The sequence below is a fragment of the Bemisia tabaci genome, chromosome 8, assembly GCF_918797505.1.
Source record: "Bemisia tabaci chromosome 8, PGI_BMITA_v3".
Lineage (NCBI taxonomy): Eukaryota > Metazoa > Arthropoda > Insecta > Hemiptera > Aleyrodidae > Bemisia > Bemisia tabaci.
Window position 1 is genome coordinate 10874223 of NC_092800.1, and position 26846 is coordinate 10901068.

General features: G+C 35.6%; 1 protein-coding gene across 2 annotated transcripts; it reads left to right on the plus strand.

Annotated features, from left to right (window-relative positions):
• Positions 1-1193: 1193 nt before the first annotated feature.
• On the plus strand, positions 1194-26725 carry LOC109034516 (uncharacterized). Of its 2 annotated transcripts, XM_019047719.2 has the most exons (10): positions 1194-1674; positions 6294-6419; positions 7679-7842; positions 8423-8708; positions 10050-10163; positions 10989-11037; positions 12685-12923; positions 13743-13947; positions 16372-16840; positions 23017-26725. In XM_019047719.2, the coding sequence occupies exons 1-10, from the start codon at positions 1537-1539 to the stop codon at positions 23522-23524; spliced, it is 2298 nt and encodes a 765-aa protein (XP_018903264.2). In that variant the 5' UTR covers positions 1194-1536; the 3' UTR covers positions 23525-26725. The 2 variants fall into 2 exon arrangements, with proteins under 2 accessions (XP_018903264.2, XP_018903273.2); XM_019047728.2 differs by lacking the exons at positions 16372-16840; positions 23017-26725 and adding an exon at positions 15469-16353.
• Positions 26726-26846: the final 121 nt, after the last annotated feature.

Genomic DNA, 26846 nt, shown 5'->3' on the forward strand with positions numbered 1-26846 from the left:
GAAAATCCATAAAATTGTTTAAAAAAACTTATTACACCACAATATAATAAAAGATGAATGACTGCTAACGCTATCTCTGTCACAATCATGAGCTAAAAGGTGGCTTACTCAAGAAATGTCCCATCTTTCTAAGTCTGTGTCTCGGCTCCTTGATGAAGTAAGCTAAGCTAATGCTGCCATATGTGTGCCGTATTTATATCACAATTTTAAATGCTCCAAAATTTTCCAACTTTTAGATACTACAACCAGTGGTCAATTAAGTCCCTGAACCGACCTGCTAAGGGAAAGCACAATGTCGTTGAAGAATGGGCTTTTTTTTTTGTCTAATTACCAGGCATTTTTAACCAGTCCCATCTCCATCTTCATTTATTACACGTTTATATTTCAATTTTCATAAGTAGTGTAGTGGCATGACATTGTTGCTCTTAACGCGGAGGAAGAGAATTAAGTAAATCAGCGAACGGCAGAAGTCTATCCCCCTACATACTCAGCTCTCTCATGGCAAGGCAGATCATTCGTCATAGATAAAAAAAATAATTAATTTATGCAAATAAAAAAACATTGTTAAAAATAAAAAAAAAATGTGGAAAAAAATATTTTTTCAGTTTTTAATTTAGGCACAAACAGCCTTCCATAATAGATAGTTAGATAAGAGGACAATGTCCTAGGAAATGTTGAGACCAATTCATCAGCTTACTTATGGGAACTCTGCGCAGGTGGCATATTCCTCTATTTTGCAGAAGAAAGTCGAAGAAATAACTGTCGATCCACATTTTACTTCTAGGACTCAGAGGAAAGTGACGTGAAAAACAAGACTGGAAGTTTCAGTTCATTACTTAGTCACCCTTTTTTTTTAATTTTTTAAGCATAGCAAAAGTTTCTCAATTTTAAAAATAATGGAATAATTCTTCATTTTCTTTCTCATTTACGTATGAAGGGTGTAAAGTCGTTAATTAATTCGAAATCCCCGCCATTCTGATCCAGAGGTTGGTTGGTGGTTCGTGCCCTGCTATGTTGCCGCTGTCATTTTATTTTTTATTACATTTCTATTTCTATGAAAAGTTGAATCGTCTTTGAAACTTTATTTATGTCTTAACAACACTCGTTTTTTTTATTTTTAATGTGGTAATAAGTTTGTATTTTGAAGATTTTTTTTCCCAAGAAGATACAACCGCGAAGATTAACTGAACTTCACTGACGTGACAACGCTGTAACATGATTTTTGAGGTTATGTTGGCGGTTACACGAGCAGGTTCTCAGGCTTTCTCATACCATGTTGTTGTATAATTGCAGTAATTGCACAAATATTTCTTTCAGTTTCGAGCTGCCAGGATCATGTTTTCGGTCTTGAGCTTTTAGTGGTTTTTATTATTAAGTCACAACATTCTTCAGCTTAGGCACTTGATTCGGTCTCATTTCAAGTGCAGGTTATGCCAGTGTTTTGGGAAGATTAATTCATGATTATGTCGAGAACCATTCGAAATTAGGTATCTGCATCAGTTAGTCATTTGAAGTTTATTGTGGAACATCTGAAAAATGAACCTCTGCAAGAGATCATCTGATCAGTCCAGCAATGGGACGGAAGAAGACCCAAGGCCGTACCTAATAAACCAACGATACGGTACAGACAACGATATCCTGAAACAAAAGAAGTATTATGTCACGGGTGATGAGGTAAGAATACTTTCTCTTTCCTATCTCTGATCCCGAATTAGATGGAAAAAATTACCCCAAATATTAGATGTGCTGCTGAATTAAACTTATCCGATATCGTTTGGTTCCTTCGTTTTCTAAATACAATTCAATGGTCCCATCAGATTCAGGAGACCAATGAGTGTCAGGTTGAAGTTTTGGGCAATTTTCAGTTAACCCGTAAGTCATCTGGTCATTAAAACGGAGTCAAACACTGCTGATAGTTAGACATCAGACAATTCTGCTTCCGAATGGTCCCAATTAGTTTACTTTGACATAACATCTTTCTAGCAGCTTATTTACCTTTTTAAGGGATGTCAATCGTTCATGTTAATACTCAATGGTGCCATCTGATTGCATGTTCAAATTTGTTAAGTACGTAATGCTGACTTGACTAACAAGTCAGATAATTAACCTTACCAGAGATAGGTAATCAAAGACTAACCTCGTATCAATATTCAATGAATGAGCGATCTGATATATACCTTGGAGCAAGTGTCTTGGAATGCATCGAAGACGGCACTTACCTCTAAAGTTAAAGTTTGGTATTTTTTTCTGTAGGTCAGGACACAGTTTTGAGGACATGACTCTACTGATGTTAAATTCCATTTCTCTCCTGTACTACATTGTACTGAACCTGCTCAGAAATCCCTGCAGAATTTTTACGAAGGTTTTAAGGACCACTCCCATGAAATATTCCCACTGATGTCCTTCATATCATGCAGCTTCAATTTTTCACCCTGAAGCAGTTAAATCAAAGGCCAAATCCATCATTAAAATATGGAGATGCTAATTTGAACTTTAACAGGCTGTCATTGGGAATTGAAGTGGTTTCATATAATGATCTCAGGTTTGCCCAAGAATTTTTTTTTATTTTCTCTTTCAAACAAGGTACATTAAGGGGGGAGGGTTGTCTTCCTATTAGGGTAATCCCGCTTCAAATAAATAAAAAATTAAAATTTGGCTTGATCATCTTTGATTTGATGGAACTTCGTGAAGCTGATGCACTAAGTAATGATAAAATTAATTTTAAGACCAATAAGTAAAGAAAAGTAAAAAAGTACAGAAAAAATTAATTTTATGACTAATTTTTAAATTCACCTTATCCATAGCTGCCGATTGATAGGTTGAATTTCAAATTTTTTAGAGGTGCAAATCTTTAAAACATCAAGTCTTCAGTTCTATGATAGCCACAGATCCCATATTTAGTTCATTTATAGCTATATTCTCCTATATTATTAGGATCAGGACATTGGACCTTTTTGAATTTTCCATGCCCGCAATATGTCTTTTCTCACGATTTGGCATCGTATGTTCAGTGCTGTAGACGCTGATTTGACAGATAATACCTTGTGACCTGGCATACTTTATCAAGTACGTAGTTTTACATGATGGCAGCAAATTTTTTTTCAAAAACCCCCGTTTTTGGCGGCCAAAGTAGGCCGAACGCAGGATGCATCAACAATTCCTCAATGACGTCATCAACGGGTCGAAAATAACTGAATGCAATCCGGAAGCAACAGGTAGCCGTCTAGGAATGGTGGGAGGGGGGAAGCTGGCAAAGATAGAAATTAACATTTTCTCAAAAGACAACTGCATCAGTTTGTTGCTTGAACTCAAAGATAAATGTTTGAACTGCACAGCAAAGATTAGTAGTAGGTTTCTACTTTCATTGTTCCATCCACCTTAACTTCTGTACAATTCTTGAAAAGAAGCTCTCAAGAATTTTGAATCCCAAACTTTGTTCAATTCTGTATGAATGAAAGGATACATACTCTCGATCAATCCAGCCCTGGTGAAAAGTACCCTCTGAGGTGTCTTACTACATTATACATATTTTCGATGAGTTCTCAATCCTCTTTTCTCTGGGAAGTTGTTCTCTCTCCCTTAGTTGCTGTCGTGTTGCGGGGTAGCGCCGTATGATCTTTCAGACTCTCAGACAAGATTTTCAGAGGATCTTATTAAAGTTCATTTTAATCCGGTGTTTCTGAAAATTTCAATGAAAAATATCGGGGAAATTTTCTCAAAAATAATATTTTATCCAAAAAAAGTTGCAACGTTTGACTTCCCACACGGCATTCCCCTCTAATATTTAAATTAAAGTTTAATTTATCATGGTAGATCGGAGGGTATGGATTCGATCGACATGAATCGATCGTCACCGATTCGATCGACATGAATCGATCGAAAATGAGGTCCATTTTCCGCTGCGGCTCTCAAGAAGCCCTAAAATCAAAGATGGCGCCCGAAATGGCCACCGGTCTTGCGGATGAAACTGCCATTTAGGGCAGCTATAACAAACAATACGTTCAAAATCAAATTTCTTGGGTCAAGAAGTTCGAATGGGAGATCAGATGTTTACTCCTACAAAAAATTAAGCCTCCGAATCGAAAATGGCTGCCGACATCGTTGCCAGTTAGATGCGCAGACCGGTAAATGACCGATATTAAGGGATTTGCCAAAGGAGGGGTTTCGATAAGGGCCGTCGTTGGGCCCATACCCTGAAATTCTCCGATTCTACGATTGTTTGCTCATTTAAAGTCTAAAGTTTGCGGAATGTATCATGATTTGGTCATTTTCGGTCTACCTAGGGGTCTAATACTGGCCTAAGCATGAGACTAAAGGCCGATTTTGGCGAAAAATGCGGTTTTTTTTACATTCGACGTGACGCTGTTTCATAACGATCCCATCGATCGAAAAACAAGATCGAGAATCGATGGACGTGAATCAATCTACACCGCGTTAACAAAACCCGTGTCGATTCGATCGACATGAACCGATCGAAAAGTGAAAACGTGAATCGACGACGTGAATGGGGCTAATAACCATTTATGAAACAGTTCGAGCGGAAATAAATGCACATTCATTTATATTTTATGTCTAATTGCGCCGTTTTATCAAACTAGTTTTGACCAAGTTAATTCTGGTTCGCCAGTCCGTAGAACTAGTTGTTAAGGTGATTCGTCAAGCTCAAGTGACGTGGTCGAACTGGCATGCGATATATCGCATTGATTACGTCCAAATTCTCGGCAGATTTTGAATTTTTAGCGGAACAAAGAACCATAGCCCCTGCGCATAAGCCACAAATTTTTGTAGATGGGAATCCACAAATTTTTGTAGATGTTCAGATACAAAATTTGAAGACGTTTATTGGAAGTAATGTTGCTTATAGACGAGAGCAGAATAGTTGGGAATCAATCTTCTAAATTCCACAAGTGTGCCAAGAAGGGTTGAAAGACATCCTAGCGGAGATAATTAGGTTCCATTTTCAACGTTTGAAATCTACAAATTTTCATAGATCCATACATACAAAGTTTCATGGATGATCGTCCGTAAAAAAATCGTAGGCGGGGATCTATAAAAATTTGTAGATGAAGGTTCCCAAAAAATTTCGTAGTCGGGTATCTACAAAAATTTATAGATGAAGGTTTCCAAAAAGTTCGTAGACCGGGATCTTCAAACATTCATAGATAGAGAGCTACAAAAGCGGGATCAACGAAAATTCGTAGCTGGGCGTCTATAAACTTTTTCGTGGAGCCGCGAAACGCGTCAAAATACCACCCCTAAGGTAGCCCTAAGGGACATCGGACCGGGTGCCTAGTTGGGCAAGACATAACCACCTGTAGGGACCACCTAGGGCGAAAGCAAGGAAAAGGCACTGAAAAAGCAAGGAATCAGGGCTGCCGATACTCGGACTCACATTTCGCGAATTTTTTACTCACACGCTACTCACCAATCTAAAATTTACTCACTTGCTACTCACTGATCGCGATTTTACTCACTTTTACTCACCGTTCTCAATTTTACTCACTTTTTACTCACCATGTCCCGATTTTACTCACATTGACATTGTTTTCACTCACCGATTACTCACCGTTCCAAATTTTACTCACCGATTACTCACACTAATCGCGCCAAAAATGGAGAATTACTAAGAATTACCCATGGATTTTGCATTACTCACGATTACTCACGGATCGTCGGATTACTCACCAATTACTCATTACTCACGTTTTACTCACCGGTGCTCAAATTACTCACGATGTGAGTAATTACTCACGAATTGAAATTCCTTGTTCAATGACAGGGTACCAGTAGACACCCTGGGGAGGGCTTCATCTTTTCCGGCCGGAAACTTCCGTTTCCGGTTGAAGCCGTTGAGCTTACCCGGCTGTTTCCGGTACCATTCTTCCGAAACTCCAAACCGTAATCGCTGAGGTTGATAACTGAAACGAAACAAGTAATACCGTGTACTCTACGTAACCAGAGTCATTTCAATCCTATCGCGTGAAAAGAATTACCTAACTGATGAATGACAGTTAGGTTATCAGTACGTGCTTGTCATTTCATGTCTCGACGAAATATCTGCGAACCATCCGTTTGATAGTTGTTCTTGTTACCGCCACCAACCCTCTAACCTCCTCGTGGACAGTATTTACGTACCTAGGTACTGCTTCATATTTGTGATTTTTTTTACGTGACTCCAGCTTGCCTCTTACCTAAGATCAGTAGTTTCGATAATCTCCCTCAAGCTTTCCATCCACAAAAGTTAGATGAGCCCTCCTCTCAACTGAATCTTTTTGGTCTCTCTTTGGTTTCAGTTTTCTGTGGGCAGGTCGCAGGATGCCACATTAAGTATTCCAGATACATTTGTTTCGAGGAACCATTGTATTGTGAAGAAAAAGCTGAAAGAAAATTCTGAAAGTTCCTGGTTTCTACATCACTTGGTAAGCATTCACAAACTTACAAACTTTATCAGAGATGGTCAAGGGGCTGTCCTTGAATCATGTAACACTACTTTTCAGATTTTTTGACACTCCTTCCACAATTCTTAACTCACTTGAACGTTGTTCTAGATACTGTAAAGTAATTACTCAATAATTTGCCTCAATCACTCATTGTTATTATTTGAGAATTCGAATCTTGCGATTGCGAATACTTCGGAAGCAAATATTCGAATATTTTCGGTTATTGCTTCGATTTTTTATTTTTTATGAACCGTGAGAGATGAATGACACTTTTAACTAAGATGGTCAGTCATTCCCGTGTGGAGTTGTGTACGAGTTTTAATTAATAACGAGATTGACAATAGGGATGGATGGTTATCGAATTTGAATGCGATTATTCGAATTTGCGATTTCAAATACTTCGGAAGCGAATATTCGAATGTGATGCAATTATCTCGGTGCTGATAATTCGAATATCGAATATTCGATTATCTAAATATTCGACCATCCCTAGTACGCACTTTGGGAGACTGCACCAGTGTACCATCAAGACGGCAGAATATTCACCAAAACATCATTAAAATGATGTCTTACATGGATGAAGTGTCTTCTTTCTTTCAACTGAGGATCGAATGTGCAATGAAACACTTACATATATGTACCTGGCTAGTGGAGCTCGATTTTTTAGGATGTACCTAAATATTAGAGCCCTGGATAAATTTGGGGTATGGCAAATCCTGCAAATATTAGGTATAGATGACCGCATATTCGTTGTATTTACCAAATTGTACAACCTACTGATCGATAGAACCGAAATGGATGAGCTATGCGTGGAGTGAAGACTAATCATATAACGACGGCTCCTCTGTAAATGCCTCGGAAAAAATAGAAGAAATATAGGTACTTCAATCAGTTTGATCCTCATGTTTCTGGGAAATTGCTCTTTTTCATTGACCTATTCTTGATATTCGTCGGAATATCTTTATTTACTCATTTAGCAATCTATTTTAATCCTGCAAGAATTGCAGCAACTTACTTAAGCCTTGTCTTTATAATAATAAAAAAAATTTAAATCACACTGATCGCAGTGACACACTTTTAGTTAACGGTGGGTATGCTGGCTGTAGAACTTCTCTCACCATGTTTTTCCAGACTCCATACTGTAGTACCAAGGAGCTGTCAATAGCAATTTGTAATCTATTATCCGACTCTTTCACCTCATCTCAACTTATTTTTTTTTCTTGTACTTTTCATCCCAGGCTGGCGATAGAAGCTCAACATGGATAAATGGTATACGTCTCAAACCTGAAGAAGTAATCGAATTGAACACTAACGATTTGATAGAATTCAGTGATAAGAGAAACTTTAGTTTCAGGTTTCATGCTCCTGACATCGAGTTAGAACGCAAACGAGCAAAGAGAGCGTAAGTTCAGTCAATTTCATCATTCCAGGTGTATTTTGAGAAAGGCACAATTCCCGTAAAAATGTGAAGAAATAACTTCAATGTAAATAAGAGGAAACCTCCAAAATAACCTTTTTCTGCATTCAGTGAATTTCAGGGAAGCAACCAAATAATGATCATAATCTTGGGCATGTTGTCAATAACCCAAAAAGTCTCTGAAATATTCAGATGGAATTTTTTTAACGAATCATAGGAAGCGTTAATCATAAAAGTAACCTTACTCCCATGCAGATTCCAGTTTCTTTTGAAGTCCATTTTTGGCTCGGGCAAGTGAAATTGCCAAGAATATCCATAGAGAGGTGTGTGTGTGTTTGGGAGGGTGTGTGTGTGTGGCTTGAATAAGTTCCATTTTGCCCAAAAAATAGGAAGAAAGATAGCCATCTATGTTCTGGCTTCTTAACGATTTTCGATTTTGATAATTGCATAGTGCTAAATCTGAGAACCTCTCCTCCCTTTATAGAGTATACATTTTGCAAGTATAAGTGCATATAAAGTATTACATAATATTTGCATGTTCTCTAATCTATTTTTTTTTTCACAGGCTGGAAGAGGAACAGGAAAAAGAAAAAGAAGCGTTGACTATTGCGGCTAAACTGATGGCCAACGAGTTAGAACAAGAGAGGATGAAAAAAGAAAAGGAGGAGTTGGAGCTGAAAATGCAAGAACGCATTCAAATGCTCGAGGCACAATACCAAAAGGAGAAAGAAGAATTAGAAGAAAAAATTAAAACAGACAATTTAGAGAGGAAAAAATTAGCTGAAGAGCGAGCTCTGTTAGAAGAGAAATTGGCCCAAGAAAAACTCTTGGCTGAACAAAAGTTTAAGGATGTAAGTTTTTTCACTCTCTCTGTCTTACTATTTTGCGGTAAAGGCAAAATGATTAGAACTTAATGTTTTTGTGTGCATCGTAAGTTTTCATTCAAAATTCATTGAAAAACACGGAATGATTAGAATGAGCATATGCATGCAATCAAGATAAAGAATTAACGTTATGTTCTTTGTAAGAAATTGAGGTCTTAAGAGCAGTGGAATTTTAGGGCATACACAAATTTTTGATGTAAATGATTGAAATCAAACCTTTCTCTACTAACGCAAATTTTCTAGGAGGTGATTTTTGGCAAATTGGATCAAGAAATCAGAATTCAAGTTTTCGACAGAAAAGTCTCTATTTCCTTAAAAGAAGAGTTGTGAGCAGTTTAGTTAAATATCTTGTCAAAAGATGTGAATATTTGCATCATTATTTAACTATGTCGATCCCTGAATATGACAGATTATAACTTGAAATGTTCTTTTTTAAAACTAAATATTTTAGATTGATAAATTGAAACCAACATCATTCAGGCTTGATTTGACTTTCTGAAGCATTTCTAAGATCAAAATGTGGGAGAAACTCCCCTTTTATAAAATGGTAAATTTCTCTGAATTTTAAATCCTTTCATCTTTGAGGGTCCGTTTTTCCGTAAAGGACCACAAATATGTTGTCACTCAAAATTTGATCACTCAGTCCAACCCACCTGGTTTCACACTTTAAACAATATTTTTCAGAAATTGCCTTTGCCAGAATTGTCCTTTGAAAAGGACCTTTTGATTTTTTTTCATTCATGCATCATACAATTGACATGGTTGCCTCTGTCAGGGAATACCAAAAAACATGAGACATTTCAGGGAATTTTCATCATTAGAGATTATGACGAAAGTGTCAGGAAAAAATTGTTAAGTCACCTTTATTTGCCTTCTAGGTTTGATGTTTCAAACTAAAAATTTTGCCTGAAAACTATTTCAAAGTATGCCTTTTTAGCCATCTTGCATATCTTCAATTGTCAGGGAATTTCATTTTCTAAATTTTGTGGCAATCCTGAATTAAGCTCTTGAATCGTTTGATAAACGGAGCAACACTGGATTTTCCAATGAGAGACAATACTTTTTTATGATCAGCGGAAGTATCTTTGTCTATCCTAGTCTTCCTGATCCTCTAAGCTTTCTTTTCAGGATATTGTAGATTTACAGAATGTAGATACTGAATTTTGCAAACTTCTAACTTGCCAGTTGGCAATAAAAACACCTGAAGCAACAATTTTTTCGAAATGTCTGATAGAACATCGGAGCTATTAGGCAAGTAATGAAAAAAAAAATTAGTCTGTAAAGATAATTCTTATTTTTATATCACAGGAGAAACTTGAATTAGAAGACAAACTGAAAGGGTTAGAAGAAACAGTAAAGAAAATAGAGGATGAGAAATTACGGAAAGAAGAAGAACGTAAACAATTGGAAGAAGAAGCAGAGGTTTGTAGAGTATTTTTTACTCATCTATTTGTATGTCCTCAAAAGTTTCCAAGATAGGTGTATCAAGAAGAATGTTGTGGCAGAACTTTTTTTTTCCGAAAGAAAACCAACATTAAATCAGAATTTTTTACCCTGCATGTTCATTTCAAATAATTATTTTATTTAATATAATAATCTAAATCCTAAGAAAATATAATCCTGAACAAGATCAAATTTGTTGTTACTTACTGCTGTTGATTGTATTTTAGTCCCCCCCCCCTTTTTTTACACAATTTTTATTTAAAACAAAATAATATAAAAAACCAAGACACCAATTTAGTTAAGTTGTTTCCAAGTTATGACATTAATTTGCATAAATCCAGATAAAGTAAGTGGTCTCTTATTTTTACATTCCAAGCTGATGCTCTTCGTTCGTAACTGCAATAAACAGGGTTCAAAATCTATCTATGTTAGTGTGACTGTCTAGTTATGTTATCATTTTGCTGTCCACAACCATGTGAATAACATCAAAGTAGACCTTTGCCTATTTTGAAAACCCTTCGATACGCATGATTTTCCATTCTGAGGTTTACATAATTATTTTAAGCTATTGTAAGTACCTCTTTTTTAATATTTCAACAGCCGAAATGTTTCAATCCTCAAGATTTGATACGTCTATTGATATTTTTTTGCCTGTGTTCTTATGTCTTTCCCTGAGAAATTCTCAGCTGATCGATGATGCACTATATCTACCAAGAATTCATCAATGTCGATCATGTCATGTCTATGCTTTTAAATATTTCACATTTCACATTATTTTACCTATGTACTCTTTTCTTTTTCCAGAGAATAAAAGCTACACTAGCGGAAAAAGAGACTGCCCTGAAGGAAACAGGTAAATAATACACAGTTAAAAAATTTATTCCCGTTCTGTACTTGCACAGTTTTAATGGATTGAAAAAATGTAGGTAGGTATATGAGATTCCTTTAAAATTGAATAAATAAGTCACCAGATTGTTTAAGGATTGAAAAATTAACTGTCAAAATTTTTTTTAAGCTTGATTAAAAAATTTATTTTCAGATTTTTTGCATTTTGAATCAATGTATACATATCGATGGTGAAACTACCAGACCTCATATCTCAGTTTGCAATGTTGCTGACTTTCTGTCATACCTTATTTTTTAAATGAAAAACTATTCAAAGTCTATTCTTGAAATCCTCTGTGATTTTCCCTCTTGCGCGCAAAAAACTTCGTGAACACTTCAAGGAATAATTTTTCTTTGTTCTCCTGAGGGAAAAAAACGGGATTAGAGATTCAGAGAGAACACCACAAACGAGATTTGTTGTCTAGTAGTTTCTCCATCAATATTCAAATTGGTGTATGAAGAAAATACTCACAAAATTCAAGCCAGAATATTGATTCCTCTTTTGTCAAACATGAAAAACTCTAGTAAAGTAGACAATGTTTGATGTAGTCAAATCTGTCCTACTACTCATTCCAACGCTGGGTCATTCCATGTCAATTCAACCAGGCCATGGCACCCACCGACTTATATTTTTTAATATTTTTTTTACTTAATCTATAGATCAATATAAGAAGAAGTACCATTATTTAGCTTCTTATGTCGAATATTTTTGAGAAAAAAATTATTGAAGTTTTATCGTCTTTCGTAAAAATGCACTCTCCAGATTTCAAAAACGGCAGTACTTTGCCTTCAAAAAAGCCTCATAATTTTTTTAATTTTTAAGATTTTTTTCACGCAGTGTTTGCTACGATTAGTGATTAAGTGCGGATGGTAAGAAAATCCATGGATTCCTAAAGCAAAATTAGTGGAAACAGAAAGAATTTATGTGAATTTCGGATGAGATGCCAAGCTTCAAAAGGATTTGATGGGAAACAGCCGTAAAAACTTGCTTTTTTAGCTTTTCAATGCATTTTTTGCTTTAAAAGGGCGATTTGATAGAGAAAAAGTGAAATACCCAGGATTTTTATTTCAGATACTATCAGAGCACATTCTAACTATGATTTTCACCAAATAAAAAAATTAAAATATTTTGTTAGCTCACATGGTAATGCTCATTTTAAGGGATCAAGGCACTACAGCCAAAAATCAGGGCAAAAAAGGGGTATATTCAACTCATTTTGTCCTCCAGGGTATGTTAGGTTCAAGTGGGAATTTTTTCCTTCGAATACATACTACCATGGACCAGTGTGCCAAATTTTAGCTTAAAATCTTAAAAATTAAAAAAATTATGAGGCTTTTTCGAAGGCAAAGTACTGCCGTTTTTGAAATCTGAAGAGTGCATTTTTATGATAGACGATAGAACTTCAATCATTTTTCCTCAAAAAGTATTCGACATATGAAGCTAAATATTGGTACTTTCTCTTATATTGATCTATAGATTGAGTAAAAAAATTTTAAAAAAACCGAGTCAGTAGGTGCCATTTTCCCATTTTTTTTTGGTTGAATTGACATGGAATGACCCCGCTTAGAATATGAAAATTTGCTGCAAATATATTTATTGTTCCTTTTATTTCAGCCGAACAATTGAAAAAAGACGGCGAGTACGAGGAAAACATAAAAAAAATGACGGAGGAACTAGACAAGGTGAAGTCGGACCTGATTCAGAACTTGGACAAACAGTCTCTACTGGAGAAACAGTTGAAAGACACGGCTGGTTCTAGTTATCTAATAGCCAAAACGGAGTTACTCGAAAGTTTTGGTGAAGTTGTGGAGTCAGAACTACAGTGCAGTATCTGCAATGAGTTGTATATAGAGGTCAGTATCTTTGACTATCATTAACTTGAAAACTACAGTGAAGTCATTGGTGATCTTTTGAAAAATCAGAATATCTAGAGGTCGAAAACTTCTCTTAAAATCGTGATGCTCTGATTTTCCAAGCCTTAGCAGTCAGAGTAATGATAACTCTTCAGTATATAATAAAATTCGGATATTATCTGAGTTGTTTTTCGAGTTTTACATGAAAGGGGATCAGTGTTGCATCAATTACAATGTAGCCATCATAAAAGAAGTTAATTATTATTCGTTTGGTGGACTCACTGGCTCAAAACTGTATTTATTCACTTATTTATGTGAATACAACCCACATAATAGGCCATTCCATTCACTTTTGAAATTCAAATATGACGATTTATCCATTACAATAATGCCTAAGAAATTACGAATGACACTTAAGATCGGATACCCAGTTGTAAATTATTTTAACGAACAGCCAGTGGTACCCGACAGTTAATTTTAATTATTGACGAAAATTTCTGATTTCTGTCAATTTTTGACCAAATAACTGCATTTTAATCGATTTTGTGCCAGATGTTGTGTTCTCAAACACAATTTTATGTATTTCAGCTTAAAATAATGGAAAAGTGCCGAATTCACATTTTGGCATGCCGTTAATTTGAAATCTACCGTTGGCATATGATAAACCTGTTCTAATATTTTGTCTTTAAAAATTTTAGCGAAAAATATAAGAATTGCTATTGCTTTATTTGTGTGTCTTCAATAATCATTTGTGAAGACTCTATCAAGACAAAAAGGTCTCTGTCACTTGAAGGTAATTTTATTTTATCTTAATTTCAGGCAATGGTGCTACAATGTATGCACACTTTTTGTGCATATTGCTTGAACAAGTGGAAAAAAAGGAAGAAGGAGTGTCCTGTCTGTCGAGCCAAAATCAAGACTGAAAATAGAGCTTTCATCTGGGATTCGTTTATCGATAAAATGGTCAGCAAATTGTCAGAGGACCTGCAACAGAGAAGGAAGCAACTCATCGCTGAAAGAGCAGGTAAAGAATTTCAGAAATGTTCATTTTCATCCCATTAAACCCATTCACTATTACAAAATTTGCATAGCTGCAAAAAGCTCCAATGAAAGGAAGAGTTTAGAGTCCAAGCAGGGTGATCCAAAAGTTGCGCATCTCCAGCTTTGGGCATCATCTCTGTAACTTGTGCGGATAAATCGAAATGGAGACTTGCAATTTTTTAGGTGCACCTAGGTCAAAAGAAACGACTATAAGGACTCCAAAAAATTTCAAGGGGTTCACCTTGAAAAGGGGCAAGAACACTTGGAGCCAGAGAAACAGCAAGGGACTTTTGGATCACTCTTTTTAAGTTGCCAAGTAAAGAAAAACATCCACGAAAATGGAATAAAATTATAATCAAACAAACCCTCGACCTGTACTAAATTCAACAGGTATTAATTATGGAATGCCTAGATTTTAAGAATTCTCTCCCTTCCTTCAAAATGTCGCCTCTATTGAGATAGCTTATATATTTCCTGAAAATAGCAAGAATTAGCAAGCATAGCAAAAATTCTCAGAAGAAAATAATTTAATAAAAATTCTAAGCTTAAATTTCTGAAAACACCAAATATTAAACGTTCAAAGCTTGCCATAACACGGGCTGGACCGGACTGGTCCTCTCCAGGAGACTTATCCTATATCAGGAACTATGGTCATTTAACCACCAAGGCCAACTTTAGTAAACCAGCTGGACTCAAGGAAAATTTAGGTTCAAGGCCTTCTCAATAAAAACTTTACATGAGAACGAAGTCCCTGTATGTAAAATTGTATCCTGTATGTAAATTTTCTATGGAAGCTAATCTGTTCAATGCGATTAACTAATTTGTTCAATTCGACGAACAAATGCTCATCCTCATCATGGCCTCAATAATTTTTTTTCCTTTTGCTTTGCACAATCTCTAGCCTTCCAACATTGCTCTCAGACTTTATTGCTCTCTTAATAATTTAATTCTTTTCAGAAGGAAAAGGAGGAAGATCACAACAGGGGGAGGGAGATGACGAAGTGGAAGGGGAGGAGGATATGGATGTCGAAGTGGAAGGATGGGAGGAGGAGGAGGAGGATGATGATGATGATGATGATGATGATGATGATGATAATGATGATGATGATGATGATGATGAAACTTCTTTCGATGTAGCAAGGATGATTTTATCTGTATTTCCCTGTTTATCAAGATTTTATGATGATGATAATGATGATGACAGAGATACTGATAATGATGATGACAGAGATACTGATAATGACGATGACAGAGATATCAATAATGATGATGACAGAGATACCAATAGCGACGATGACAGAGATACTGATAATGATGATGACAGAGATACCAATACTGATGATGACAGAGATACCAATAATGATGATGACAGAGATATCAATAATGATGATGACAGAGATACTAATAATAGTGACCATGATGATACAAGGGATAATTCATCATTATCATCATCCAACATTACTCTCAGACTGTATAACTTTCTTAATAATTTAATTTCTTTCAGAAGAACAACGAGGAAGAGCACATCAGGGGGAGGGAGATGACGAAGTGGAGGGGGAGGAGGATGTGGACGACGAAGTGGAAGGATGGGAGGATGATGATAATGATGATGATGATGATGATGATGATGATGATGATGATGACAGAGACACTGATAATGATGATGACAGAGATACTGATAATTACTATGATAGAGATACTGATAATTACTATGATAGAGATACTGATAATGATGATGACAGAGATACCGATAATGATGATGACAGAGATACCGATAATGATGATGACAGAGATACCGATAATGATGATGACAGAGATACCGATAATGATGATGACACAGATACCGATAATGATGATGACAGAGATACCGATAATGATGATGACAGAGATACCGATAATGATGATGACAGAGATACCGATAATGATGATGACAGAGATACCGATAATGATGATGACAGAGATACTGATGATAGTGACCATGACGATACAAGGGGAAGGGATAATTCATCATCATCATCATCATCATCATCATCATCACACCATTAGATGATGAAGTGGAAGGGGAGGAGGATGAAGATGATGATGATCATGATTCTGATGGGTTCTCTTTTGATTTTGATGACAAACATGATGATGATTCTGATTCTAATGATTCTGATGACGGTGGTTATTCATCATGAACTAGATCAGGCAATAACAGTGGTAATCATAATTTTCGAGGATTTTATTTCCATAATATTGACAAGGAAGGAAGAGAGCCTGGAGATCGAATGTTAGTCATAGCCTCCCCTTGAACTTTTTCCTCCTTAATAGAAATATCTTTTTGCACCTGAATGCAAAACTTTGCTGTTCGAAGTCATTATTATAATATATGTGATATTTTGAACTTTTTTCCTTTCAATCGCAGGAAATGGGTCTACAAGCCAGACTGCTTCCGTCACTCCTGCCTCCTCTTCTGTCATCCTTCCTCATGTGATTACGACCAACGGTGGTACATACCAAGTTGCTAACATCAACACATTATCTCGCCTCAACACATCAATGCCACGCGCACCAACCGCCCAAACGATTCGAGTTGCAGTTCCTGTAACGAGCACCGGTATGATAGCTTCTGCACACCCTTCATTAGCAAGAGGTCCTAATGTTAGAGGACCGTTTATATCAGGTGTTCGTCTATTAGGAAGCATTGATCTAACGCAAAACAGACCTAACATATTACCCAGAACACCGTCAACTCCTCGTGCAGCATCAAGCTCTTCAGCTAGTAGATCATCTACTGACAGAAACAATGCTGTCTTGGCAGCTGCAAGAGCTGCTCTAGCCGGAAGATCTACGCCTGTGGCTAGTTCTCGCTCAAGTTCATCTTCAACCCATAGGTGAGCTACTAATTTCAATTTTCAGTTTTTTCTTACTGAAAGATGTACAATACTTTACATCACACGATACATTGTCAGTCTTTTTGACCCAACCAAAGTCCCCTAGAAACAAAGCATAAATATGACATCAGATTTAACATTGCCAGACAGTTAGACTGAGATGTATCCCAATTCCAGGACGCTCCAAATAATAATCTCCAGTACTTTTGCCCAGATTTTCAAAAATTAATTCAATCCCGAGGATAAACACTCTTCTTTACATCTGTTCAACGTCTTTTGAGTGCCTATCTTTTGATAAATAATCTACTAAAGAGACACACCTTTGTAAGAGTTTAGAGTAACGTTTATCTATCAGTAAAAATACAAATGCTCCTACCTGTAGAATTAAGTAATACTCCACTATCAGCATTTGCAAGTTTCATATGATCTGTGATAATGTTAAAATCGATAATGTCACAGATCGATCCTGAACAATCTGTAATATACTACCTCCTTGAGAGATAGAATCTGACTTAATATTGAATAGAAAAGAAAGGATGTACTTGTCTTCCTTTAAGTAATCATTCTATTTTTCTTTATTGTTGCTCAAGATAACTTTTGCCAAACAGTCAAGTAAAACAATTTGTTAGAAAATCTGTTTCTATGCAGAATGGGTCTGTTGCATGCAAGAGATACAGCCGCGCGAATAAACTTTTTAGAGGTTAAATGACACGAAAATTACGATGGTCACATTAAAAAAGTCTGAAATACACTCCTTACTGCGCAATTTGCGTTGTTAGGAGCGCGCTTTTTCAAATTTCCCGCGTCTGGGGGCAGTTTTCTAATCACCGGAAACGAGCAAATGGCGGGCTCGGTGATTTCCGGAAGATGCCGAGTCATTGTTGTTGTTGTTATTTTTTCCTTCAGTTTGTTTACAAACCCAACGTGATCTCTTATGGTGGTCCATATACGCTTAATGCGGTAACCAAATCGATCAACTTTTAAATATCCAACGCAATCCTTCTACATTTCATTTCACGATATCACGAGCTCCGATGTTTAGGTTATGTTGTCAGTTTAAGTTGACCGGAAATAGCCGCGAGATGCCGTTAATTGTTCCCGTTAGAAAACTGCCCCCAGACGCGGGAAATTTGAAAAAGCGCGCTCCTAACAACGCAAATTGCGCAGTAAGGAGTGTATTTCAGACTCTTTTAATGTGACCATCGTAATTTTCGTGTCATTTAACCTCTAATAAGTCTATTCGCACAGCTGTATCTCTTGCATGCAACAGGCCCATTCTACGGCAAGCATCATTCCAGGTGCCATATGTTTTAAAAAAGAAAAAAAATTGAATTAATTTGATCCCTTTATTGTGGTTGTAATTCCTCCATCATTCGCATTATAGAAGTTAATTTTCTTTTCCTATTCGTTTTAAATTTAGAAATGAATTCATCATGTGTGAATGTTTTTATTCAGAGATCTCGCAGGATTGTTTGGTGATTTTCTCCAACTAGTAATGAATACCTAAAATCTGTGTCACACATTTGATGATCTGAAGATCTTTTTTTGTATTTTCTAAGTTATACATTTTGTATCCTTTTGTTTAAGCTTTTTAACCCCCAGAATAGTTAATGTAGAATATTTGAAATCATGCCTCATTTAAAAAAAAGAACATCGCACGGGTGACGAATGAATTATGAATATTCTTATTGTAAAATAGTAAGATGTTCTGTATAACCTTCCAAGCCCAATGAACTTTAAACCTAAGCTTGCTGAGCACAGAGTTCAAGATGATAGGACTACAGAGAGAATTTGTCTGCTTTTTTTAATGCATTCTGTGCTCAAAATGTCCCAGTAACAAATTGATTATCAAGAAGAGTCCTTTGTTCTCTAGAAAATGAAACAGATGCTGCAAAAATTCCTGCTTTTTCCAGTCAAGTGCTGACTTGCTCGAAATTGCATCACAAAAATCAGCCCAGTTAGTTCGAAACTAGTTCACTAGCTTGTGTAGAAGTGCGTAAAGGAATCCATGTAAATAAAAAAATAAAGGACCTTGACTAGTACCAAATTACTTCATCATCCGTCCTTTGTCTCTTAAACAATGTCTAAAAATAACCCTAAAACCTTTTGAAAAACTACCCTACCCTACCTTTCATTCTGTATGAGATGCTTTGGACGCGTTCCTGATTTTTCCCTGTGACATAGCCATCTTATAAGAAAAATCATGTGTACTCAGCCTCCTCTTTCAGTAACATTTCTACTGTAAAGAATAATTCCGGGGGAAATTGAATGGTAAATTCGCTGATGTTTTTTTTTTACCTATACTTTGACCAGTGAAAGAGGCCCTTAACTTCATCAGGCATATATTTTCTTCAATCTGTCGTCACGATTTTAGCACTCAGTTAACCTCCCTGTTGAACAATTTTGTGCATTTTATATTCAAGCATTTATACTCAATGTAAATTTCAATATCTACTGAATTGTGTGGTAAAGACTCTAACATGTATCTTTTCCAAACTTGAAGTTTTATATTTAGGTATAATTCCAATTCGACCGGTGTAATTTATGTATCCTTAACTGTGCAGTGTCAATTCTTGAAAATTGTTATTTTCTAACTCATGATTAGTTGTTCAAGTGTCTATGAAACTCAGTCATTGCGAAATATTGTAGTGAAGTTCTGTAAGTGAAGTTATTGGCTCTTTCTGTTTGGTTCATCTCATTTTGTTCTGAGCCATTCCATGTTTGATGTATGGATGGTTTACTTTTGATCATGCCAAAATCCCTGTTTTTAATGCTGACATAAATAGCCGTTAACATAAATAAGCGCTCCTTACAATACATGAAAATACAAATAAAAAATGCCTCAATTTTGTGCCTTAGTTCTTTCACTTGTTGAACTAATGAGGCAAATGATAATTTTTTGAAATATTTACGTTCCTCCTCCTATTCTCTAATTCTCTATTCAGAAAATGTTTGATCGTTAAAGCAAAGAGCCACGATCAATCTACTTCATAAATTGAAATTAGGTCTATTGGTGGTATTCAGATATGACAATAGAGCATCTTATCTGTCTACGTTGCGCATTTTTGTGCTACCCAATTACCAACTGTGAACGTCAAATCTCTGAATTGATTCTTATTTAATTTTCTTTTCTTCTCTTGCTCTCTTTTGAATAAACTTTGTTAGCCAGACAAAAGGTTACCCAGTTATGTTGAAATTCGTATAATTTATTTTCTAAGAATGTTGTGTAAATATTTCAGCCCACTGTTCCTCATTAACTTTGTCCGGACATTAGTTTTGCTAAATAAATGTGAAAGTTGATTGAAAGGAAGTTTTGTTATTTTGGTCACGATTTTTCCTCCCTGTCAGCTTTGCAGACAAAATCACTACAAAAGAAAATGGAATCTAGTCTTAACGCTTTTTCTCTTTCAATAGTTTCAGCCTTTGCCTTTACTTGTCTTTTAGATTGAAGTGTCTAGCATACAACAATTATGGACAAAGCCTCTCGCTGGAATGTGATGTTTTTTTCATGAATAGAATTAAATGTGATGTATCCTGTTTAAAAGGCCGTAACTTCACTCTAGTGACTCAAATAGTGCTATAAATAGATGTATTTTGTTTGGTGTAACAGTTTTGTGACAGTGCTGAAAATCCCTATCTTATTTAATTGTCATTCATTATGAATGGGTAAGGCTTACTTAATTGAAAAAATGTGATAATGCTGTTGAAACATTTTGTTGTGTAAAATTTTGCTTTGAGAACGTCCTCCAAGAAGGTTTCAGAAATCACTACAGGGTTTGTAACCTCATTGTACTCAACTGCTCTCTCATTGATTGCTCCTTAAGTATGGAAAAGTAACACAGGTCATAATTTTTCTGAAATATGTTTCCTCTGTTACCTCAAACACAACAGTCTAGGTCGAAAAAAAGTTTATTCTTATGGAACTTTTTCACAACCCATGATCAAACAGAAGAGAAAAGTAAAGTTACGTTTCTTTTTATAATTCTGGTGTTAATTCCAGTTGTTAAGCACTGTTGTCATAACAGTTGTTGCTGCTAAGTCGTGTGTAAAATTTTTGCAAGAGACTCGATTCCGCTCACTAATATACTGTAACAATGAAAGAGAGAATTTTGGGCATTTTTAAAAATTGTTACAGCAAACAAAATAGGTCTACCACATCTTTTAATAACAAGCAGCCTCCATGACATATCACCCATGTTAAAGATTTTAATTTAATTGCTCTGCACTGATGCAATGAATTTATTCCATTTCAAATGCTTGTATAGAGGATTGTTATGATGACATGGACTGAGTTTGGCAGAAGGGACTCACCTTCTTTACTTATTTCAGAAACATCTTATCCTCTTAATATTCTTTCACAAAAAAGTGCATTATGAACGTTGGTATTAACGTAGGTCCTATTGGCTAAACTCGGTCCAATTAGTTGGCATGGTAGTCGTAGAATCGTTTTCTGAAAATTGAAAATACCTAACATCTGTCGGAAAATTAAGTTTCTAAACTCAATATGAACGTAAGTATGCCCCTTGGATAACACAGAAATTGACAACCTGCAGTATATACTGCGGTCTTTCTCACCGCGGTTTTATCAACTCAATTCAGCAAAAGACTCAGTTCAAATGTGAGCATCCAAACTCAATAAATCGAAGGTGGAAGACATCATGCTACACTCCAACGCCAAGGCAGTGAATGACCTCGTGTAAAATATTTTTCAGAGAGTAATAAATAATAAATTCCTTGTGTAATATTATGTATGTAGAGCAGTTGAAGTTGTTTTCATCATTTTCTACAAATGCGCAGGATCAGACACAACACTGTGACATGCAGAACACCAGTTCCTTTAAATGAAAAATTTCCCGAAAAAAAAATAATAAATAAATAATGAAAATATCCCTCAGTGTATGTATTCATATTCAAATAGAGTCATTGTGATGGGTGAATTCTACTAAGAGAAAGCTGTTTTTTTTTTTCATCAGAAATTGATTGATTAGTCCTAGATTTTGAATGGAGCTCACAAATTTAATTTGCGAAGAAAAAAAAAACTATTAATGTTTTTAAAATCTTGTTGAATCTTCCATGAAATTAAACAATTACCAAAATATCACATATTTTGCACTAAAATGAGGTTTCCTTTTAAATTCAGTATAAGTGTGTCCATTTAGTTCAGCGGCATATTTCAGCTGTCCATTTTCAACCACTCTTTCTTGGAAACTGGACATGAAACCCAATATTACCAAAAAGAAGAAATCCGTGTTTGATGTAGCTCTTAAGAGAATGAAGAGATTCCTCCCCAAGTAGCGCAGGTTGTAGATCGCAATTACAAGGAAAAATTATTGCCTTTGTATCTAAGTGTTGTGTAGGTTGTCTACTCGCCGATTGAAGGGGCTCTGTTTGAAATTCATTGAATAAAAGTGAAAAAAATTGCAAAGGAATCTTTCTCATTCATGGCGCTCATTTCATTGATCGCTTAAAATTGTCATTTATTGACCAAATGATTTAAAAATGTCGCAATTTCCTCTTAAGAATAGGGGAAAAATTTCAATTTTATTGCATTAAACTGCAAAATTATGTCAGTTTTCCCTTTGTTCCATTGAGCTACTTGAGTTTCTTGGCTTGGTATCTCTATTCTGTTCCAATCAAGTGTTTGACACAGATTTAAGATTATTTGCAAACTATGCTATACTGAGAAATCATGTCTTTCTTTATTTGCATAATTGAAAATATTTCGATGATTTTCGAGTTTCGATACCTCCATTGCGGAGTTTCAAAATCCCCTCTCCTCATTTGTTTAAAGAGAAGCAAGCCAGCTTTATAGCATGAGATTCATACAGAATACTCCGCCTGCTAACCGAAAATAAAAATCAAGAAAGTTTTCAAGAAACTATTTGGACCCCTTTCCCAAAGAAAAAATAAAGTCTGACAGGAAGTTTGCAACGTCGCAAACAGAGGTACATGGTTTCGCAATTTGGCCGTCAATTTGCAATTATCAGCGCGATAAATCATTTTTAGTTCGAGTCAAAATACGTCTGACATTCTTGCAGAGCTTTCAAAAATTTTTCACCTCTGTTTTTCAAATCTTCCTTTAATCTCATTTTTAAACTTCATGCAGGAGCAGCTAATTTTAGTTTTTCAGTTTTTAACGCATACTAAGTCGCCATTCATCTTTTTAATTGTTTCAGTTTAAGTCCTAGCCGGAGCTCAGCACGTCTGCGGGCCAAAAGGCGGAGAGTACCCACCGAGTCTAGCAATCCTGATGAAGTTGTCGATATCGAAGAACCCACCACATCAGAACCTATCGTCATCGAAGATGCAGTGATTGAAATCCCAGATGAGTCAACCACTCCTGCCTCCACGAATGCAACCTCTGTCAGCTCGGATTCAGACGATGACAATGTCATTGTTGTTCCTGTACGGAGATTGAATAGGTCCAACCCTACAGATTCGCCTCAACCATCAACATCAAGCTCAGAGCCACCAGCATCAAATTCCAGAACTTCAAAACGGAAGAGAGATACTACTATTGTCCTATCTTCTGACAGTGGTAGAAACTCAAGCGATTCGAACTCTGACACTGATTCTAGCTCGGTTGAGGGGCATTTTGATTATGAATACAATGGCGGTAGGTGTTGGGACTGCGGGCGAAGAGGTCATTGGGCAAGAGCCTGTCCGGAAAATCGATTATATTAAAGCTATTTCCTGTGCGTAGTTTTACCGTACTATTACATATAACTTCGGGTAGATTTTGGAAAGATGAAGAGTATAATATTCATTGAAATTTGTTCTTCGTAAATGGGACATGTTAAGACCAGGCGAAAATCGAGTGGAGGTAATAGTTAGTAAGGTTTCCTGATTCCTTTATCGGCAGACAACAATAAGTTCTTTGGCTACTCTTACAAAATTTAATATGAAAAATTTTAAGGGTCTGACAAAGGAATGATGAAGAAATCTTGAGATTCAACCATCTTATAAAACAACTTCACCTCTATTTATAATCATGTCCCACTGACAAAAGTAAAATTGAAAAATCGGCCAGCATCCAGCTGTCATTATATTTTTAAGCAATCCTGTTTTGACAGTGAAACTGCAGAAATGTGTAATTTGGTTTGCGGCATTGCTGACTTCCTGTCATATTTTATTTCCTACATACAAACTACTAAATGTCTCTTCCTGAAGACTTCGGCGGCCCACTCCCCACTCTGTAAGAAGAACACTCAGTAAACAATTCAAGCCATAATGTTTTTGAGATTCCCTTTTTAAAAATAAAATAGAGACAGAGATTTGGAAACATCGCAACTGAATTATGCATTTTTGCAGTCTTACCGTTGATTTTTCAATCTCTACAATCTGTTAATTTAAGTTAAGCCTACTTTAAGCCTTCTTACTAAGAGTAATCGAGCACTGCTTTTTAACGCTTTTGATGATGTAAACATTTTTGACATCAAAACCCTCTGTTGAAGTATTTCAACTTTTGTACAAATAAGTGCTCAAATTCTTAACTTATCGCATCAGATAATAAATTTCGTATACTTTGGAGCTGCCAAAATGTCCAGTTTTGTATACAGATCTTGTGTCACAGAAAACTGTTCGAAAGAGAGGGTTTAATAATGGATTACATTTTGCAATAAGGAACCACTATTTCTGGCTCATTTCAGAAATAACATATGTGCCATCGATTTCCCTATGAAGATACGTGCTTTTATGGAAGAGCCAGAGATAGTGGATCCTTATTGCAAAATGTAAGCCAAATTATGTGTTGGATATGTACAGATTCTAATGACTAGAGAAACTTATCATCGTTTATCCTCTGCTTTGTCCCTTTAAAAATCGAAGCCTTGTTTTTTTCTTGGATCAACAATCCTCTTTTTTCAAAATCAAGTCTGGTATTTTTTAATTTCCGTCAAGTTACTCTTCAAAAATGAAAGTCAGTAGGGCCCTTACGAAAAAAAAAAAACCTGAGTTGTAACAGCATTAGAATGCGTCATAGTCATTGTAAATTTTCAAAAAAAATTTAGGGAGCCCTCTGTATTGGTGGTAGTTTCCTCCCCTGCACACGCACTGTGCCCTATCAAGGCCCTCCAAGTATTCTGCCGTGCTAAGGAAGAACGCCGTATGAGCCTTCAGACGTTGCTAAGTTTCCTCCGACAAAAACCGAATTTACTGGGAAAATTGTGAATATTATTTTCCAAAATTTTCAGACAATATTGTACGCAATTTAATCTAAAATATCTGAAAATTTCAAGTGAAAATATCCATAAATGTTTTCAAAAATACAGGTTTTATTGAGGGAAATTTGGCAACTCTCGAATGTTCATACGGCGTTCTTCCTTAGCACGGCAGTATTGTGCTCAAACAAAGTAACTGGGCTTTAATGTGCCAATGTAAGTCCTTTAAAAATTTAAAGCAACACAAATTAACAGAAAAGTGTATCTTTCTCAACATTCATTTGATTTAAAAAAATTCAATTCTTATATCTTTTAATGGCATTGTAATGAGAGGCCTCTTTCTATTTTTGATAATTTTTCATTTTTAATTTTTTTTTGTGACACTTTCCCCCCAATTTTTTTCTCTCCTTTTTATGAATGAATGACTCCAAACCTATCCATTTCACAAAAATGCTACCATTTGGGTGTCAAGCTGTGAAATTAATCTTTAAATTATTTAGTTCTATCGAAATCAAACTGAGAGGGATCTTATGAATTATCCGAAAAAATAATTGTTGTTATTAAAGGCTTCAATAAGTCATCCCCAACTTCTACTTTCTAGATATTGTACAGTTAATATGAATTCAAATCACTTCATCGTAATTATCATGTTTGAGTTATTAAGTTAAATTTTGATTTTCCTTGTCGGAAACTTATATTCTAAGTGCACAAAGCAGCCTTTAACTTATTAGATTTTAAAATACTGTTCAAATTGTTTCAGTGTTTGGTCATTTAAAACTTGGTTTGGTACCTCTGTACCTCATCTCTCAGGATGTCCCTGCTATGTCCTTTGGATAAAACATGAATTTATTATGTATTGTAAATGTGTAATTGTACACTTTGTAAAATTTCATTTGTATTTTTATAGATCAATATTTCTGGTTCCTCATTTTGATTTAAGTTCATGGGTCAGTTTCATTTGATAGAATAGTATTTGGATGGTTACAGCCTGTGGGGTTTCATAAAATTATGATCTGCGTGGACAAGAAATTTATACAACGAAGATCAACGGAAGTATTAAAAAATGAAGTAAAATTTTAAAATTTTATAAAACTCACTAGTCAGCGAAATTACAGCAAAATTACCGTCCGACGCGCGTTTCAACCCGTTGGATCATCATCAGGGCGCGACTCGCGATGATCCAACGGGTCGAAACGCGCGTCGGACGGTAATTTTGCTGTAATTTCGCTGACTAGTGAGTTTTTTAAAATTTTACTTCATTTTTAAACGTGACCTAGTCTGGTACTTTTTAAATTTTTTAATAAACGGAAGTATTGCCCCACATAAACCTCTGTTAATTACGTCATCCTCTATGACAGTTTATTGTGTGTTTCTTTCCAACGGATGAATTTAAGGAGGAAGAAATCATGGCAAACACTACCTCAGTGAATAAAGTCATACATTTTTTCTTCTTCTCCCACTGAGGCAATATTCTGGACGATAGTAAACACAAAAACTTTGGCTTTCAGACAGCTCTTCAATTTTTTTTAAACCTACAAGTTGTAACCATCTGAGGAAAATTCCGTGACAAATGCAATTGACTCACTTAACGTGTCTCCTGTGATAAAACCTGTATTCCACTTGGAAATTAATTTCGTTTCAGAATTTTGCGAACAGCAAATTTCTATCTTTGGATCATTTTTTTCATAATTTGTTTCCTTTAAATACATTTTTTTCCATTATTTAAGTACTCCAATTATTTCATTTTTATAGAGTCTAAGTAAATTTCTCTCAAAACGATTTCTCCTATCCAATCATATTAGGCCAAAAATATTGATTCTTCTCTTAATTTTCTGATCAGAGATGTT